This window comes from Phyllobates terribilis, unplaced genomic scaffold (assembly GCF_046119375.1).
Source record: "Phyllobates terribilis strain yellow unplaced genomic scaffold, ASM4611937v1 Scaffold_7__3_contigs__length_470593459, whole genome shotgun sequence".
Taxonomy (NCBI): domain Eukaryota; kingdom Metazoa; phylum Chordata; class Amphibia; order Anura; family Dendrobatidae; genus Phyllobates; species Phyllobates terribilis.
This window is the reverse complement of record NW_027362767.1, coordinates 211075750-211096958: the sequence shown is the minus strand read 5'-3', so window position 1 is coordinate 211096958 and position 21209 is coordinate 211075750. Positions and strand designations below refer to the sequence as shown.

Below are 21209 nucleotides of genomic sequence, written 5' to 3'. Positions count from 1 at the left end.
TCACCAGAAATGGTCTTCCAACAATCTTGAAGGAGTTCCCAGAGATGCTTAGCACTTGTTGGCCCTTTTGCCTTCACTCTGCGGTCCAGCTCACCCCAAACCATCTCGATTGGGTTCAGGTCTGGTGATTGTGGAGGCCTGGTCATCTGGCGTAGCACCCCATCACTCTCCTTCTTGGTCAAATAGCCCTTACACAGCCTGGAGGTGTGTTTGGGGTCATTGTCCTGTTGAAAAATAAATAATGGTCCAACTAAATGCAAACCAGATGGAATAGCATGCCGCTGCAAGATGCTGTGGTAGCCATGCTGGTTCAGTATGCCTTCAATTTTGAATAAATCCCAAACAGTGTCACCAGCAAAGCACCCCCACACCATCACACCTCCTCCTCCATGCTTCATGGTGGAAACCAGGCATGTAGAGTCCATCCGTTCACCTTTTCTGCGTCTCACAAAGACACGGTGGTTGGTACCAAAGATCTCAAATTTGGACTCATCAGACCAAAGCACAGATTTCCACTGATCTAATGTCCATTCCTTGTGTTCTTTAGCCCAAAAAAGTCTCTTCTACTTGTTGCCTGCCCTTAGCAGTGGTTTCCTAGCAGCTATTTTACCATGAAGGCCTGCTGCACAAAGTCTCCTCTTAACAGTTGTTGTAGAGATGTGTTTGCTGCTAGAACTCTGTGTGGCATTGACCTGGTCTCTAATCTGAGCTGCTGTTAACCTGCGATTTCTGAGGCTGGTGACTCGGATAAACTTATCCTCAGAAGCAGAGGTGACTCTTGGTCTTCCTTTCCTGGGGCGGTCCTCATGTGAGCCAGTTTCTTTGTAGCGCTTGGGGACACTTTCAAAGTTTGCCCAATTTTTCGGACTGACTGACCTTAATTTCTTAAAGTAATGATGGCCACTCGTTTTTCTTTACTTAGCTGCTTTTTTCTTGCCATAATACAAATTCTAACAGTCTATTCAGTAGGACTATCAGCTGTGTATCCACCAGACTTCTGCACAACACAACTGATGGTCCCAACTCCATTTATAAGGCAAAAAATCTCACTTATTAAACCTGACAGGGCACACCTGTGAAGTGAAAACCATTTCCGGTGACTACCTCTTGAAGCTCATTAAGAGAATACCAAGAGTGTGCAAAGCAGTCATCAAAGCAAAAGGTGGCTACTTTGAAGAACCTAGAATATAAGACATATTTTCAGTTGTTCCACACTTTTGTGTTAAGTATATAATTCCACAGGTGTTAATTCATAGTTTTGATGCCTTCAGTGTGAATGTACAATTTTCAAAGTCAAGAAAACACAGAAAAATCTTTAAATGAGAGGGTGTATCCAAACTTTTGGTCTGTACTGTATATATATATATATATATATATATATACATACAGTGGGGAAAATAAGTATTTGATACACTGCTGATTTTGTAGTTTTCTCACCTACCAAAAATGGAGAGATCTGTAATTTTTATGGTAGGTCACTTCACCTGTGAGAGACAGAATCTAAAAATAAAATCCAGAAAATCACATTGTATGATTTTTACATAATTAATTTGCATTTTATTGCATGAATTAAGTATTTGATACAATAGAAAAACAGAACTTAATATTTGGTACAGAAACCTTTGTTACGATTCCAGAGGTCAGACGTTTCCTGTAGTTCTTGACCAGGTTTGCACACACTGCAGCAGGGATTTTGGCCCACTCCTCCATACAGAGTTTCAGCTCCCTCAAAAGATTTTCTATTGGGTTCAGGTCTGGAGACTGGAGAGGCCACTCCAGGACCTTGAAATGCTTCTTACGAGCCACTCCTTAGTTGCCCTGGCTGTGTGTTTCGGGTCATTGTCATGCTGGAAGACCCAGCCACGACCCATCTTCAATGCTCTTAATGAGGGAAGGAGGTTGTTGGCCAAAATCTTGCGATACATGACCCCAGCTATCCTCCCTTCAATATGGTACAGTTGTTCTGTCCCCTTTGCAGAAAAGCAACCCCAAAGTATGATGTTGGAGTGTGATTGATTCTGTAGACAGGTGTCTTTTATACAGGTAATGAGTTCAAACAGGTGTAATTAATACAGGTAATGAGTGCAGAATAGGAGGGCTTCTTAAAGAAACAGGTCTGTGAGAGCCAGAATTCTTGCTGGTTGGTAGGTGATTGCAATGAAATGCAATTTAATTATTTAGAAAGTATACAATGTGATTTTCTGGATTTTTTTTAAGATTCTGTCTCTCACAGAAGTGTACCTACGATAAAAATTACAGACCTCTTCATTCTTTTTAGGTGGAAAACTTGCAAAATTAGTAGTGTATCAAATGCTTATTTTCCCCACTGTATGTGTATTTATACACTGAAATGTATTTAATACTTTGTACAAAAGCCTTTGTTAGTGATGACTAGGGATGATCGGACCGGTGGAAGTTCGGGTTCTGGTACCTGACCCGAACTTTATTCCAAAGTTTGATCCGGATATCAGAACTGTACCTGAATGTGAACCAGAACCTGAACCCCATTTAAAACAACGGAGACATTGTGTCTGGGTAAGAAAAAAATGTCTCTCTCTCTTTCTCACTTCCCCTGGAACTCCGAAAAATTACAACAGACTTCCGGGGACAGTCCGTGTTCGGCGTTTGCATCGGACATTACCTGGCCACTACGATTCCCTAACTTTTAAGATCGGGTTCGCTCATCTCTAGTGATGACAGCTTAAAGACGCCTCCTGTATAGAGAAACTAGTTGCAGGCATTGCTCTGGTGCGATTTTGTCAAAACTAGGCATGAGTTTCCACTGTACCATGAATGAATATCATAAAATGATTTTGTTGGATAATGGTAGTCAATGGGATAAAGCTGACAGTGATGTTTTAGTACAAGTGTAATATACACTACTAAGTAACTGCATAGAGATATTATTGTTTCTTAAAGTCACAATGTAGGGATATTATAGTTAATGAAATTACAGCACAGCAATCATGTGCACAGTGATGTCATTGTGCAAAATTAATCCACTCGCAGAGATGATTCACACAGTGATGTCACAAAATAAGCATAATTAGTAACAGCACCGGAGTTATTCAAGCAGAGCTTATAGCTCACAATGTCATCACGGAACAGGAAAACACATAACGTTGCAGTATACAATTATAATGTACAATGATATGAAAGTGAGAAAAATAAATATTGCAAAAAGTTATAATGTGAAGAAGAGGGATAATGCTCACAGCAGAGGCACAACTATTAATCCGGAGCTCCAGACAATTTTTCAGCTCACCCCCTCTTTTCACCATCTTATGTCAGCACTAACTGTCCTCTATCTTGTTGAAGTGAGGTGCACCCTCCATTATTTGATTGGCCCCCAAAGCCGCTGTAATTCCTACTACTCTGCAGTTGCATTATTGGTTTATTTTATTTAGGTACGTTTAGCCTTATTTATATGATATCATTGTGGTTCCTTTACTTTTTTTGTTTGTTTGTTAGTTTTCTTTAATTTCTCAAAAAACATGTTTTATATCAGAAGTGATTAGTAATGGCTTCTGTGTGTTTATTGTGGTATTCTTTATTTGTTTGTGGTTATTGTTTGCTAGTTTACTCCCAACTACCACATGCAAAAGAGTAGCGAACTATGAAGACTCTAGAATAAATAACGCTTATTGTCCTAGAGATGATTATTCAAATTATGATCATTGTCGGGAATGGTTCTGATCTGTATAAGATGGGTTGTATTGCCACAATGTCTGCAGAACATTTTTTTTTTGCTCTGGATTCATCAAGGCTATTGTTTATTCCATTTCATAAGGGGAAGTCCCAAACTCGATACACCCCTTAATGACATCAATATTTCCTAATAGGACACATGGACACATGTCATCTCAAGATGGCCCCATTAAAAGAAAAGAAGCTCTGCTGCTCCACAACTTTGTTCATAAAAAAAGCTTCCCCTTTCTCATAACACTGCCACCTGTAGCTTCCAGAAAAAAAAAAAAATTTTAAGACTGTGGTTCGAAACAAACTGTATAGTTCATCTGAAAATATACACAGACCACAGTGTTGGACTGGGCTGGCAGAGGTCCACCAGTAACATTGATTCTTGAGGGTATTGCTCAGCTTTTATGTAATATTAATTTGGCTAGCTTGTTTAATGAATGATTAGATTACACCTTTTTCTGCAAATTGTTAATCAAGTGTAATATCACAACTCATTAGCACTACTTCACAGGGGCGGCCTACCGGAAGATTCTCCAGTTCTCCTGTGGGCCAGTCCGAGCCTGACAAACCATGTGGGCTGATGCCAACCATTTTGACTAGGTTTTCATCAGGCATAATGCTGCCTGATAAAGACCGCAAGTTAAAGTAGAAACATGGTGGATCTGTCTATACAATCCATGTAGGCTAAGAGGAAGACCTTCACTCTCCAGTCCCTTTAAAGAAGTTGATTACTATATTATTATTAACAGCCTTAAGCACAATCTCGAGCCATAGCGACTTGATGAATGAACACTCCGTAGGATGATCGATCCTGTGCAAGTCTAGATAGATCCACCAGATCCTTCTCCACCGTTATTTTGATTGTATCAAGCTATCGGGTTGCTTGTCCTCCTCTTCGCCTTGTTCCTTCTATTCTTCTGACCATGATGAAGAAGTGGACAAGAATCAGTAACCATAGTAAAACCTTATGGACATAGATATAATTTTGATCCATATCAAAGCATAAATTACAACACAGTAGCTCAAGATTGGATTTGTTGAGTAAAGACAAACAGCATCTGCCGCTTTGATCGTTAACCATTCCAGTTATGCTACTGGTTTAACTGGTATTACTTGGGTATTCGCAGCCTTTTAGTTCCTGTATGTTCTCTCTTAACTCTTTTGTATTATGATTGTATTTTTTCACCGGATGTATGACAAGTTCCAATTACTGTAGATATATTTGTTTATTGTTCATAGCATTTTTTAAGTACTAGTTTACTGCATCCTCCAATTACAATGAATGGTGGCGTTCGTATACTGTATGTAAATGATATATCATATTATTCAAATTATTATTATATTTTTATAATTATCGTTGTTTAATTGTCTTGGAAGAATCGTTCTGATCTTTGTAATATGGATTGTGTTGGCACAATGAATAAATAATTACTTTTTGTTAACATTTAGAACATGGCAAAAAGTTAATTAAAGTCAGAATAGTAAGAAAACCACAGCAAAACCTCACTTCATAGTCTCGATATTGTATTACTTTTAAGCTCCTTAAAAGATATGAGTGCAAAGCTCGGCGTGAGAACAGTAGGTGCTTTAAAGGACATATATTTGACCTGAAAGGGCAAATGGCAAATGGACAAGGTTGTCATCCTGATACTAAGCCTTTAAGACAGAGGAGCATTCAGCTTTCTCTTGACCCTTTCTGATAGTGAATTCCCAACTTGTATCATCAATGGTATGTACTAAAGAATTAATGGAGCTATGATAAATTATCAGATACAGGGTGAGGCTATGAAGAGTGCTGTATCAGAGAAAGGTCATGGTAAAAAAAAAATCAATTAACAAGTCAGAAGAAAAAAATCACTTAATATTTTATGTTCTCTTACTTTATAGACTTCAATATAACCTATTTGTTTTAAGGAATAAGTAGTAACCATAGTAAGACCTCCAGGAAATGGACTTATCGTACAGTATATGTTGTCTTTTGCCTTCTATGGCCCCATACTCAACCATTGCATGTGCCACTTATTTTACATAGATGCCAATAGACTACTTTATCGTAGAGTCCATAACAATCCATATGTAAAGAATAATTGCTTAATGCGTCCATAATATAGAGGTATTGGAAGAATAATAAAATAGACTTACTCCAGTATTCTGTCGGAAAAAAAGTCACAAAATGTGGCCCAAATTCAATTTTTTCACCATAATTTGGAACTTTTTTGCAGTTTTCTGCTGCTCTCGACAACTTTCTAAAAATTGATCAATGCTTAGTAGGATTGTAAAGGTCCTCACATGGCAGAATTTGGTATAAATTATGAAGGAAAATAACATCAGCTCACAGCTAGCGCACGTTGGTGACTAATTTATAAAGATGCTATAGTCTTTTAATACACTGTGACTAGATGCATCTTATTCTAGTGCACTTCTTATTAAGACTGGTGATAAAATTCCCACTGTTGTCTCTTAGACGTTGTTTACCTGCTTTATACCTACGCGCATAAGAATTGACAGGTGCATAAGGTGTAAGATTGGACGTGCTCCATTAGCAGTAACTGAGTCTTGGCTGAAGATCAATCCCATCCTGATCATAGCTAATAGGATAGTTAAAAGAGTTCTTCACAATAGTCCAAGGATTTAGGTGTATTTGTCATTTTGTCTCCATAGTGCCTCTACCTGATAGCCAGCCATGCACATTAGTCAGCTGTCAGCCGAATGATTCTTCATCTGATCGTTCAGCCGGTGGCCTTCTCTGCCATTTCTCCAAATCACAGGAGCACTCATTGCTCTGAGTGCTCTTGTATTCTCTACGAGAAAGCCACCAACAAAACATCTCTGCTGGCAGCTTATCTCCAGGAGAATGAAGCAAGTTGCAGTCCAAAATCGGACATCCCTGATACACATTGTCCCCATTGATCAGTTGGCCGATGCTCCCATACACTTTAGAGTGTTGGCCAAACCTGTTGATATCAACATTATTCTAATGAAGTGTTCCTCAACTCATGTCCTCAAAAGCCAGGTCATGTTCTTAGGATCTCCTGAGTATAGCCTGATAATTCCAGAATTCATAAGGAAATCCTAAAAACATGATCTGTTGGTGGCTCTTGAGGACTGGAGTTGGGGAACACTGGTCTATAATGTGGACTTTAGTTGGAAATATTTTTTAATGTGTTTTAAAAATGTCTTAGAGAGTTAATAGCGGCAACATATATTTAAGCTGCAATGTTTCCACTTATTTAACTCTGCATTTTGCCATTATGTCACAATCTTACCTTATCTATGGATTTTGATCTTGTGTTTTAACATTACCGAGTGTTAAGAACCTCTCTAGATTTGGATCTGATGGAAGATATTTCATATTTGCATTTGACAGTAATCTCTTTGATGCGAATGTTTGAGTAATGATAATGGTGGCCTTCCTCAAGGTCAACGAGCAAGCTTTCTTAAAAGAGATAATTTATTTAATTATCATTATCACTGTCACATTGAAAAATTATTTCTGTAGTGAAGGTCAAAAAATCATAACAATGTTTATGTTGCAGGGCTTACTTGGATTTAAATGAGTTGAAGCATCGGCTCAATGTGACTGGATCAACTCAACTAAACATTTTCTTTGCAAACTCATCAGAAGAGGAGCTGGCTGGGGTCGCCACATGGCCTTGGGAGAAAGAGGTTCTTACTCATCTTGGTATGTGGTGCTTTATGTCCATTCTATATTGAAAAAGTCAAAATGGTTGTCTCACAAAATAGCCCTATAATGAGTTATTGTTATTCTGGTGAAAAGCGGAGACGTAAATTGTTCTGCTGTAAGTGGCCAACTACCCATTGAAAACCGCCAAGAACAATGATGATGGGGAGAGAAGAATTTGGCATTTTTAATTTAAACACTCATTTTTTTTCCCCCAGAGATAAGCAGGAACTTATTTTTATTAATAACTGATGAACTCATTTGTATGGGGGAGTCGGGAGAGATAGCTGTTGAGCGAATGCTCATTCTCAGATCTAACATTTAGGGTTGGAAAGTCCAAATTGGCAGTAGGTAGCAAATTGAGTTGGATAAGGAGTAAGAGAAATTGTAATTAACATTTTTCCTTTTTTTGCTTCCAGTAATTATCTATATATCCCAAAATTAAAGGTGGCCATAGACCTTAGATAGCTATTGGTAATGAACATTTTTCTTTTCTGCCCCTAGTAATTATCTATATATCCTAAAATTAAAGGTGCCCATAGACTTTGCATAACTATTGGCCAAATGGGTGTTTGACTGACAGCCGTCTCTCCCAACCGACTCATATATATCAATACTTGGCTTGTCCGAGTGGTCATCTGGGGCCCAAACACCTTGGAAAAGCTGTCGGCCAAATATGTGTTTGGCTGACAGCCATCTCTCCCAACCCCCCAAATACATGTGAATATTTGGCTTGGCCAAGCATTCATTTGTTTTTAATTGGGAAAGAGAAGAACAAAAGGATCAAGTGAATAAATTCAAACAGTCTATTTCTTCTCTCCTCAGTATTACCTTCTTGTCGAGAATCGAGAAGCCCCCATGCACATTAGATGGTTCCACCGAAATTGGTGCATCCGGCAGAATTTAATGTAATGTGTTTGGGGGCAAGTAACAGTTTTGTATTCCAAAGTCCATGCAATAAATAGAAAGGTAAGTTTGCTTTTTTTTCGTACCAGTCTCTAACATTTTTTATTTTAGTTGGGAAAAATTATTCACCACAGCTATAAATTGTCCACGTTGTTGTTAGATGAATATATCCATTTCCATTCTATAAATAGGCAGTAAGTTTAATGCAGTATCATTAATACTTCCTTAGTATAAGTGACATTATTGCACAGCGTTTCAATTTTCTGAGATCTCACTGCAACATTTACTCATTGCATAAGTGTTTTAAAATGGACTACATCATCGTCAAGTAGCCAGTAATGACTGCACATAGCCATTTAGACAAAAAAATTTCTTGACTTTCCAAAAATGTTATCATTTGTTTGAGTAATTATAAGAAGATTCACTTAAAAATATATATTTTTTTGCAGGGGGTATTGTTATGAATCCATCATTCTTTGGAGTTCCTGGCCACACACATACCATGATCCATGAAATCGGACATAGCTTGGGACTGTACCATGTCTTCCGTGGTATTTCAGAGATTCTCTCTTGTAGTGACCCCTGTATGGAAACAGATCCCTCCTATGAAACAGGAGATCTTTGCCATGATACTAACCCATCCCCAAAGCATAAAACATGTGGAGACCCTGGACCTGGACCAGGAAACGACACTTGTGGCTTTCAAAGTTTTCTCAACACGCCTTATAATAACTACATGAGTTACGCAGGTAGGTTACAACATCCAGATATGTACATATGTGTGTGTGTATATGAGTATATTGTGATCATGAAACTAACATCCCAATTCTAGAGATGAGCAAATTAATTTGAGCTGAATTGAATTCTACTCGAATTTTTTAAAAATCTGCATTAGGCGAAATGCAGATTTTTTTTTTTTAATTCATTCAGCAAAATGGCTGAATCAATTTTTCTGAACCATAAAAAAGCCATCAAAATGTTAAAAAATTGAAAAAAATCCTTATACTCATCTTACCACTCACCTCTCCAGCTCTTCTGCGTCACCCATCTGGTCCTTGCCGCATCTTCAGATCACCACCATTCACGCTGAAATCTATGGGCCTCTCACATTGGGCCAGGACTTCCAACTTTGATGAGACCTGGGAGGATTCTGCACAAGCACACGAAGGGTCACATTGTCATGACATCACGGTGTGTGCCATGACCTTGTGCACACATGCACAGAACCCTCCCGAGCCTCAACACAGAAGTCCCGATTTAGTGTGAGAGGTCCGGAGGGGATCTGAAGATGTGGCGAAGACCGGACAGGTGATAGTGAGGAGTAGAGGGGCCGGAGAAGAGAGCGGTAAGGTGAGCATAAGGATTTTTCTATTTTTTTACATTGTACATTTATTATGCTTTGGGGTCTGGAGAGAGACCTCAGAATATAGTAAGAGACATTAATTTTGTGCAGAATAACTTCTCTGCGAATTAAAATACTTGCGAACAAGCGTTTTTGAAGTTTTCTTGATCTGCTCGTCTCTACCCAGCTCCCATTCATAATATCGAAGATCAAAAATTAGCTTCAACAAAGATTCACATTTGAAAAAAAGAAAGCTTATTATTAGCTTGTAAACAATGCCTCAAAGTGAATGTCCACCTTTGAATATTATTGCCTTATTTTGCTGTAATCTATTCTTATTCTATATTTATAGCGGTTGACGCTCCATTTTTCAAACACAGTTCTATTAAAATATAGTTTATACATTAAACTCAATATTCTTCCAGAATTTACTTTGCCACTCACTTAGACTTCTATAGGGAGAAGCTGTAAACTGATCCCTCAGTGAAGCCGAAAATCCTTCTCATTGCTACCGTTTTCACAACACAATTTGACAATTTACAGTGGGTACGAAAAGTATTCAGACCTCCTTTAAACTTTTCACTCTTTGTTTCATTGCAGCTATTTGATAAATTCTAAAAAGTTCATTTTTTTCTCATTAAAGTACACTCTGCACCCCATCTTGACTGAAAAAACACAGAAATGTAGAAATTTTTGCAAATTTATTAAAAAAGAAAAACTGAAATATCACATGGTCATAAGTGTCCAGACCCTTTGCTCAGTATTGAGTAGAAGCACCCTTTTGAGCTAGTACAGCCATACGTCTTCTTGGGAATGATGCAACAAGTTTTTCACACCTGGATTTGGGGATCCTCTGCCATTCTTCCTTGCAGATCCTCTCCAGTTCCGTCAGGTTGGATGGTGAACGTTGGTGGACAGCCATTTTCAGGTCTCTCCAGAGATGCTCAATTGGGTTTAGGTCAGGGCTCTGGCTGGGCCAGTCAAGAATGGTCACAGAGTTGTTCTGAAACCACTCCTTTGTTATTTTAGCTGTGTGCTTAGGGTCATTGTCTTGTTGGAAGGTGAACCTTCGGCCAAGTCTGAGGTCCAGAGCACTCTGGAAGAGGTTTTCATCCAGGATATCTCTGTACTTGGCCACATTCATGTTTCCTTCAATTGCAGCCAGCCACCCTGTCCCTGCAGCTGTAAAATTCCCCCATAGCATTATTCTGCCACCACCATGTTTCACTGTTGGGAAGGTATTGGGCAGGTGATGAGCAATGCCTGGTTTTCTCCACACATACCGCTTAGAATTATCACCAAAAAGTTCTATCTTCATCTCATCAGACCAGAGAATCTTATTTCTTATAGTCTGGGAGTCCTTCTATGCGTGCTTTCATATGTCTTGCACTGAGGAGAGGCTTCAGTTGGGCCACTCTGCCATAAAGGCCCGACTAGTGGAGGGCTGCAGTGATAGTTGACTTTGTGGAACTTTCTCCCATCTCCCTACTGCATTTCTGGAGCTCAGCCACAGTGATTTTCTGGTTCTTCTTTACCTCTCTCACCAAGGCTCTTCTCCCACGATTGCTCGGTTTGGCTAGACGGCCAGGTCTAAGAAGACTTCTGGTGGTCCCAAACTTCTTCCATTTAAGGATTATGGAGACCACTTTGCTCTTAGGAACCTTGAGTAATGCAGAAAGTCTTTTGTAACCTTGGCCAGATCTGTGCCTTGCCACAATTCTGTCTCTGAGCTCCTTGAGCAGTTCCTTTGAGCTCATAATTCTCATTTGGTCTGACATGCACTGTGAACTGTGAGGTCTTATATAGACAGGTGTGTGCCTCTACAAATCAAGTCCTATCAGTTTAATTAAACACAGCTGGACTCCAATGAAGGAGTAGAACCATCTCAAGCAGGATCACAAGGAAATGGCAACATGTGACTTAAATATGAGTGTCTGAGCAAAGGGTCTGAATACTTATGACCATGTGATATTTCAGTTTTTCTTTTTCAATAAATTTCCAAAATTTTCTACATTTCTGTTTTTTTTCAGTCAAGATGGGGTGCAGAGTGTACTTTAATGAGAAAAAAAAATGAACGTTTTAGAATTTACCAAATGGCTGCAATGAAACAAAGAGTGAAAAATTTTAAGGGGTCTGAATACTTTCAGTACCCACTGTAAACATTGGTAAATGAATGTACCTGGTTGTAGGTTATTAAACAAACCTCCGCATCTTACGGTGTCTTTGTGTTAGCTGTGGCACTGGCACGTCAACAGCATGGCAGAGGCTCTGCCCGTTTAGACGGAACGCTCACTTCTAAGTCGCTAAGCTCACTCATTGACAGCTGCGCTGTTGACGTGACAGCGGCATCACAGCCCATGCCAGACATTGGGATCAGTTACGTTTTTTTTTTTTCATAAGAACCACATCGGGAATCAATTTTTACTGAAAGAGAACAATCTCTTTTTATAATCAGTTCAAAAGGTAGGGATAGTCGCTGATAAGAAGAGAAAGAGGATTTTTGTCTGTGTAACATAGAATAAATTACAAAGTTTATTTCCTTTGTTTGTACTATTGATTTTGTTCATATGAGTAGAGAAGGTTCGATTTCTCAACCATTGATTTATTTGTACAGTATGATCGCCATCAAAATTTTGGAGAAATGGCTATTGAAGACAACAAAATCTGCAAACTATTTCAGTATTTCTAATATGGTGTTACTGTTGGTTAATGACCTACTGGAGAGAAGACTTCAATGGAATAAGGCATAATGCAGTGGTTTAGGTGTAGATCCAATAGTCCATGACGTGGTTTAAATTTCAATTACTTTAATACACTCTTTTTAATGTGAGCAAAGTATCATAAAAATATACATTAGATCTTCACAATAAATTATCCAAGAATGCTGAACACTGATCAACATAGGTCCATAAGTTAAAATCTGTCTGATAATATGAGGGCTCTCCCAGTTTTATGTAGCAAGGACATGCCTAGTTTCCATTTCTCACAGAAAATAGGCATTTGCAAGCATAATGTATCCAAGACTGACATAATTGATTAAATCTCATAAGCAGTAAAATGTTTTGAATATTGTCCCTGACTCTCCAAAACATGTTCACAACACCTGTAAAGCATGGTGGAAGATCAGTGCAAATGCAAACATCCCGAGTTGGACTGATGGAGTTGTAAATGGCCACAAGGAGAAACACATTTTAACACATCATACAATATCATTTGGGTAAAATTAGATTGATAAATAAAATAATTTCATAACAAGATAATGATTCAATGCTGTGCAGATTAGGAAGCATCTGCAATGGACTAACCACTGTGGCCGATGAGAAGAATGCAGTCTATACTTGTTCAATGAAATGCAATAAGGAGCACTTGGCAAATTTTCAATAATGCACAATACCAGGTGCAATAACTAAAAAGTCTGGCACAAATTCAGGATGGCACTTGGATTGTTTTCTCAGGCAACCTCTCTTTGAACAAAGACTTTGAGGTTTGTAGACCGCTACGAAAGTTAACAGGTGGGGGGCCTTCCTATTCCACTTGTGCTCTCCCAGACATGGAACATACTTAACTTGAAGGTCCTCTTAGGTAATCATACACTGTTGGAACCCCCACAAAGAATGCACTCTAATGTCTGCTGGCACCAGCACTACCGCTCAGCTGTGTCACAAAAACAGACTTCCTTGGCATGTGACCTTTGCTGGCCGAATACGATGAACAGACTAAACTCTCATAGCCCACCATGCTGTTCAAGCAGCCAGACCTCAAGTTATTCCTGGACCAAAACACTATTACACAGTATTCATACAGTACAAAGTGCAATAAACCAGAAGGTATAAAATATTAAAGCAAAATTTCCCTCTCTACTCCTTAACTCTAGGCAATCTTAGGGTATGTTTTTTTTCAGTGGGAGGTGCTTCCAGAATCATTCTGTTTTCTGGTGTTTTCTTGGTATTTTGTAAGGCTAACCATTTTTTGTTAGTGTTTTTTGGTCATTTCCTAAAGAGCTTTTTTGATGTTTTGTCCTCCGACATTTTTGGTAAACAATTTTTCAACAATTATTGGGCGTCATTTTTTTGCCATTGCCTTTCTTTTTTTTATTTTAAAACCACTAAACAATGAATAAATCACTTACGAAAAACTCAAAAAAATGCCCCAGCATCTTCCAGGTGGCTTTTTAGTCTTCCTGTTGACCTTTATTGTAAAGTATGGATCGTCTTCCTAGTGGAAAACATCTGCGGAATATACAGATTACTTCTTTTAAACACTTGCCGTTTTTCAAAGCCTGAAGCGTTTAAAAGATGCTCAAAAGTCTGAAGATGTGAGGAGCAAGTTATTTACCATTGAACACTTAGTGTTTAGGACTACTTAGATTAAGAGAAATAGAAAATATACTAGAGCTTCTAAAACTAAGCCAGTGCTCGAGAAGTGAAGTTCTAAAAGGTCTCAATGAAGTTAGGACAGAGTAAACTTTGACAAGACACTGTAAGGAACTTGAACAGGGAACAAAGGGACCAAAGTTATCTAAGTGCCAATAGTTTTAAAAACCCAAGCTGACTTATATTGGCAAGGTGTGAGGGGCTGCCAAAAAACCAAACAGTCTGTTGGCAAAATGTTATGCTGCTCATGGGATGGAATCTTCAGAAGACCTTTACAGAAGTGTTTAACTAAGCTTGGAAAATATCTCCACATTTCTTTGATGAACAGAAATTCTCCCGAAAAGAATAGAAGGCACAACATACGTAAGTGAATGACACACCACTGAAAATGTGATGTATTTAATTATTATAATTAATTAAAGTATAAAATAAAGCAGCTCTGCCATTACGCACAAGTTCTTATTTCACAATAGTTGAGCCACATTTATTAGAAACTGACCATCCTATGTAAATTATAGTTGAAAATTTAGTTTTGACTGGAATTAAAGGGGTTGTTCTTTGTAAATGTGTAATAAGTAAATGTACTAAATAACTCTTAGAAGGGTTGTCCAGTGAAAGCAAGCTATCACCTAGCCACAAGATATATATGATAATTTTCTGAAACTTTTATTCCCGTTAGAATGGAGCAACAGTGCTCATGCTCGACCTCCTTGATTCCCTTTGTGAAGAGCGTTAGGCTTTTTCCAGCAGCCCCACAGAGAATGAATGGAGCTGTGGTTAGGTGTCCGACCTGCCTCGCCATCATGTAATGGGTATAATACTTCCCTGCCAATCAGTGCAGCTCCCAGTGGTGGGACGCCCACAAATAAGCAGGTTATCACTTATTCCACGGATAGGTGATAACTTTCTTTAACTGGACAATCCCTTTGATTTTCAAAACTTCAATTTTCCATGGTCATAGAAGTTCTCTTGTTAGCATCATGTGGACATCTGGGTGAATTTTTGTTGCATAATTGGGGGAAAAGACTTTCAAGGCAATATTATTCCCCAATGTCCATGGCTTCTTCTAGCAGGATGCCTGGCCACACTTTGTTTAGATATGATTTAAGGAATATGACAATTAAAAAAACTATATTCTTTTCTTTTTACAAATTTTCCATTTGCCCTGGGTGGCTAGTATCTATGGCTGCACACCAGGTTAGTTGACAGTGGGCACTTCCGGTTGCAACATTTCCTGGCTGAAAACTACATTTCCTTGATGTCTTTATAAAGTAGTCTTCTCAGCCTGTGCTCAACCCACACTCATCTCCTCTTGTGTCCACCCATTATACCTGGCAAGGGCTATCCTCGCTGCGCCGTTCTGTAAGGAGTCTGCTTCACCTCCTTCTGTCCTTTTTTGCCACCAATTACAACCATTATTCTGCTCTTCCCCACAGGACACAGCCCTCTGTACAAGCAGCTAGACTGTGGCATTAGGCTGGATTCACACATCCTTGTTTCACAGTCCAAGTATTGACCACAATGCACGGATAGGCCGCGGGTTTCCTGACTTGAACTCAGCAGCCTCTTAGTCATAAATGAGACTGCTGAGTTTGGTCAGGAGATCCGCGGATGGTCCGTGCTTTGCGGTCTGTACTCGGCCTGCGACACATGGATGTGTGAATCCAGCCCAAACAGCATGCAGGTGCAGTGATGGAGAAGGCACGTAAATTAACTCCTTCAGCTTTGATGGTTTACATCACCTCCAGCCAACCATGCTGGTGTAACGTCGCTTGTGAAGTCTCATTCTCAGAGGGTGGCAGATGAGCAGGATAGTCTTCACATCTATCCGTGCCGTCTGTCAGCTTTTTAAGTTCAATCTATCAGGTCAATCTAGCATGTGACTGGTGATGTGCCGATCCTAGCTCTGGCCGGACAAATAAGGCACAGTCAAAACAGGAGAATGCTGGAGTCTTAGATTTGATTAAAGAAATATTGCACAATTACAAATATGTAGTGGGAGAGTTGGATGGGAGGGAGGAGACAACTGTATACATTGCCAGTGGCAGAGCATAGCAAGTGAATCCCTGCCTACATAATGTCCATACTGCCACCATCAAACAAGCCAACAACCAACTAAGTGAAGTATCAAAAACAATATATAGGGCACAGTGTAGGAATGTCAAACCACGAGAACTGCTGAGGACTGCATCTATATAGCAATAGAAGTGAGATGGTTAGTTGCAAAAAGTAAATTAGAAATATCCACACTTAAAGCCCCCATACACATTAGACTAATGTCGGTTGAAGCAGCAAATATCAACAGGTTTGGCCATTGGTCTAATGTCTATGGGGACACCAAACGTATGATGGCCATGAGAGATGTTGATTGCACATGTCTGATTTCGGACTGCCGCTCGCATTTTTCTCCCAGAAATAAGCCACCAGGTGACATGTCAATCGGCAGCTTTCTCATAGAGAACACAGGAGCTCCCAGCCAAATGAGCGCTCCAGTGTATGGGAGAGTTGGCTAAGATGGCCGCTGGACAAGCGATCAGTTGAAGCATTGTGTGGCTGACCATCTAATGTGTATGGGCAACTTTGTTTAGTGGTAAGACACCCGGTCCTGGAAAACCACTTTAAAGAACCTGCTGCTTATATCTTGGTGCCAGATACCTGTCAGGACACCTTCATAGATCGCTTTGAGCCAACGACTCAACAGGTCAGAGATGTTTTGGAGGCACAAGGAGGACACAATATTATTCTACTTCTTGTACTCCAATGTTCTATAACAATCTAAAGATTTTCTTGTGTTCATTTTAAGCTTCTCTTTCCCCTTTGAAAAAAAAAGTTCTGTATGGTAACTCATTACTTAAACACTTTTTCTCCAGTGCAGGGAGCTTTATGTCTTATTTCTGCTTTATGATGTCTATTAAAGGTTTTTAAGTGCTGCTTTTCTTGGCAAATACTTATGGCTTTTTACAGGACACTCACATAAAGCACATCAATTATTGAGGAAATCCTGGAATGTAGCCTTAAAACTAATGACAAAAATGTTTAACATCAATGACAGAACCTTGCAAGTAGAGTTGCTAGATGCGTTCTCACTCTGGGCTTGTATATTTCCTTCACTATCAGTAGGCTAAAGCCATTTTACTATGTGCACTGGGAATTTATAGCTAATGAAATTAACTTTTAATGCCGTCAGAAGATGCTTCGTATTATACAATAGCATTAACTGGAGATTCCCACGACAGTGCAAAACACTGGGCTAGGTTACCTGAGCACATTTACAGACCTAACTAAAGTTGGAAGCTACCCTTTGCTAGGTTGACAGGGAGATCAGAGATTTAAAGGTCTCTTCTGAGAAAAGCTTTGTGAATTATCACAAACCTTGATGTGACCTCTAATTTCTCAGGTTGGTTTTCTGCACTTTGAGAGGAGGGAAGTAAGAGCTTTCATTCGACTTATCCTGCAAAAGTGATGACTGAACAAACTCATTCACAGATCATTAACTCTAAAATATTTCAAAATCTGCAGGTTCTGGTTGCATTCAGGTGTTTAAGGTGGACCGTGCCGCAACAATGCTTATATCTATATCTTGGTTTTCATTTCAGATGATGACTGCACGGACTCCTTCACTCCCAATCAAGTTGCCCGAATGCACTGCTATCTAGACTTGGTATATCCAGGCTGGCAGCCATCCTTCAAACCATCGCCAGTAGCGATTGCGCCACAGATTGTGCAGCACACTTTTACCTCAGTCACCCTGGAGTGGTTTCCACCCATTGACGGATACATCTTTGAAAGGTGAACATTTATGGGAGGTTATGCAATTTTATTTAGACTGGATTTCTTACATTTAAACCGAATCCTTCCTCCAATTGCCGTTGCTCTACTGATTCTGGAACAGTTTTTCCTTTTCTTCTGTACCCATTCCAAAGTTACGCCTTCTGGTAATGAAAGTGCAAATTTTCCCTCCTTTAACCAACTGGGCGTAAACTACATAACCTCTATGTGGGTGCATGTTTTGATTGGCCTGCAGAAGAGGATAAAAAGCAAGTGCCCCTGAAGAATTTCTGTGGTATACGCCCAATTGGTTGAAAAGTTACAAGGCATAACTTTGGAATGAAGGGGAACAGAAGAAAAAGAAAAACTGTTCTGGAATTGGTGGAGCAGCACAAATTGGGGGACGTTCTCAGTTTAAAGGGAACCTGTAATAGGTTTTTCCATATAAAGTTTGGCCACCACCATTAGAGCCTTTTTTACAGCGTCTTGGAATTCTGTAAAAAAAAGTCTCCAATCCAGTCTGCAGATCCCAAAAAAGAGCGTATATTATACTCACAGATGGGGGAGCTCAAGTCTGATGGCCGTCTCTGGTCTTGACCCGGCACCTCCTCTCTTCTTGCAATTGCCGAGGACAGAGCAGAGTACTATAGTGTGCATGCGCTGGCAAAGGTCAAAGAGCGCCGATAATCCAGACGTAAAGCTTTTCTCTGCCTTAGGGCAGAGAGAAGTTTGCACAGGAGTGCGATGGGGGACAATGTGTGGATGACGTAGGTCCACGCTAAGCAGGGAAGGAGGACTGCGATCGCAAGAAGAGAGGAGGTGCCGCATCAAGACCAGAGACACCCACTGGACAGGACTGTGCCCTCTGTGAGTGTAATAAAAGTTATTTTTTGGGATCTGCAGACTGGATTGGGGACTGGGGAGTATTCCAGTATGCTGTAAAATGGGCCTAATGGTGGTGGCCATACTTTATATGCAAAAACCTTGTGACAGAAGCCTTTTAAATTACAAAATCCAATGAAAGTTCCTCCTTAATGCTATTGTCATTCCCATTATAAAGAACCCCTAGAGTACTAGCCGATTGTGTACTACACTTTGGGTTGAAGGACGTTTGACCCACCTTTGCCTTTGTGTGTCTGCATAGTGTTTTCTTGGGTGGAGAATTTATTTTTTGAATAGATGTCACGTCCTAAATCATGTCTATCTTTTCATTTTTTTATTAGAAGATATTGCTGAAACATTTACTATTTGCTGACTATGCTTAATTAAAGTAGTGTACCTTGAGGTGAGAGGCAAAATTTAAAATGGGACCCTCTTTTGGTGATGGTTAACACTTACCACGCTCCTTAGCACATGGAAGACAGGAGGACTTGATACTTGTTTGCACACTTGTTGGTAGGAACTGTGGAGAGAGAAATCTGCACAGGTTTTCAAATAAAATAATGGATACAACCAACCAGATCTGGGCCCCCTCACTGTAGGGGCCCCATAGCAGCCTTTTGGTCTATGTTAGTGTCCTTGTTTAATATCATTCATGATCAGTATACCCAATAACCTATACATATAGCTGTAGCAAATGAATGTCAGTTGTGTCATGAGTGTTTGTTTGACACGGAAAAACGTTCATACAAAAGTCGCATAAGGTGGCCGTTCTCTTACAAAGTTGCCCTCCTTGTACACTGGGTGGATGTTATGTTAGCGCCATAGCACGCTGTGCAGGTTTGTATAACACCTGCTAAATTTGTGAATTAAAGGATTAAATTATGTTAATTTTGTAATATGTAAAAGTCCTATTGCAACTGACGCGCCCCCTAGGACCGTGGGGTACTCGCCACCAGATCGGTCGGTTCCTTGGGATAGTCACGGAGGCGTGACCCGGTCCGAGGCCCTAGGCGGTCAATAAAAAGGACAGTTTATTTAGGGGAAAAGTTTTGTGACGCCACCAGTGGTATGCGGCTATAGGTGGCCGCCGCTGCTGAAAGAGACCGCTGGGGCCGTTGGTGACGCAGCTGGGATGGATTTGCTCCTCACTGGTCGAGCGGGGCCCCAGGGCTACCGGTACAGTTTATGTAGGGGATTGTGGATGTTGGGGTGCAGGACTGAGGGTGTAGACTGGGGCACTGGTAACAGAAGGTAATGGAGATCCGGGCAGCCTAGAAGCAATTTGGGATCCACCTCGCCAGGTGGAGTTGTAGGCCTTCCTTCTGCGCTGTCCTCTTTGTCCCTGCTTCCTAAAGCTATGCTGCGGCCCTCTTTCCTGAGTGATCGTTAAATCGTCGCCCGTATGGCAGGCAACTTGAGCCTTTTACAGATGTCGCTCCTTCGGGCTCTAGTATGCTGCTGAGCCGCCGGGTGTTTAGTGGGGCCAGGAGACCTGCAGTCTCCTGCCCTCCGGATTTAGCTGCCGAGACTTCAGTACCCGAGCAACCACGGACTCCGGTGTCCGGTTTCTGGTGCTTTTCCCTGCAGCCGGTCCCCTACTGCAACCTGATCCCTTCACTGTCAGCGTGAACTCGAGCGCACGGGTGGACTCCGCACTTCCCATGCCCCTAGGATCCTTTCTCTCTCTCTGGAGCCTTTCTCACTGCTCTGGTCTTCTCTCTTCCCTCTCCTACTGGGCCCCTCTGACTGGACCCTCACTCTGTCTGGACCCTACTCCCCAACGGTCCTCACTTACTGCGCTCTTGCTCCTAGGACCCCTTCTAGATCTTTCTACCCTTCCTTTTATACTCTCTGTCATGTGACCCACATCACCAACTGTCACTCTACGTGGTCCCCTCTACCTTCAGTCCTCCCTTCAGTGCTCCCCTAAACTACTTCCTCCACCCACCTCCTCTACTTAGTTCCATTCCTCCAGACAGGGACTGGGTCTGTGCTCTCCCTCGGGAGCAATCTTGCCCTTCCTTAATGGAGTGGTGTGGTGTTGGATGTGAGTGTGTGGGTCCCGTGTAGTGCTCCCTACTTACCTGAGAGGGGGATACCACACCTCTGGCTGAGATGCAGTACCTCTGTGGCAACTGGACCCACAGGGGCGCAACATTCCCCCCCGTTAAACACAGCACGTCCGCGGGCTGGAGCAAAGTACAAAACAAGAATTTAAGACATGCAAAAAATTTTTTAGAATGCATTCACAGGTAAAAACGGTAAATAAATAACTTTTTCTTCCCTTTATGGGAGGCACTTTCTCTTAAACGTTACATATAACTACCGGGTATATAAAACGAAATAAGATCACTTTAAATAACACGTTGTCAAACAAGTTCAGTAGGCTCCAGTGAGATCCCTTTCAGGGTGTCCATCTCACTGTTTCAAGTGCAATATTGGGGACCCGTTCTAAAACCCCCAGCGTAGGCCCGGGGCGTTGCAGCAGGGCATAGCTGATCCACTCGTTGGACCACGTGTTCGGCCACGCCAAACGGGTTTTTGTTCACTGGCCTAT

The 21209-nt window shown here is 40.7% G+C and overlaps 1 protein-coding gene across 2 annotated transcripts in view; it reads left to right on the top strand.

The window, feature by feature from the left end:
* PAPPA (pappalysin 1) overlaps positions 1-21209 on the top strand; it is a 461556-nt gene that overhangs the window by 163115 nt on the left and 277232 nt on the right. For both annotated transcript variants that reach the window (XM_073639720.1, XM_073639719.1), the window contains exons 3-5: positions 7236-7381; positions 8737-9036; positions 17599-17791. In XM_073639720.1, the coding sequence (XP_073495821.1) occupies positions 7236-7381; positions 8737-9036; positions 17599-17791 (639 nt within the window). The remainder of the gene's footprint in view (positions 1-7235; positions 7382-8736; positions 9037-17598; positions 17792-21209) is intronic.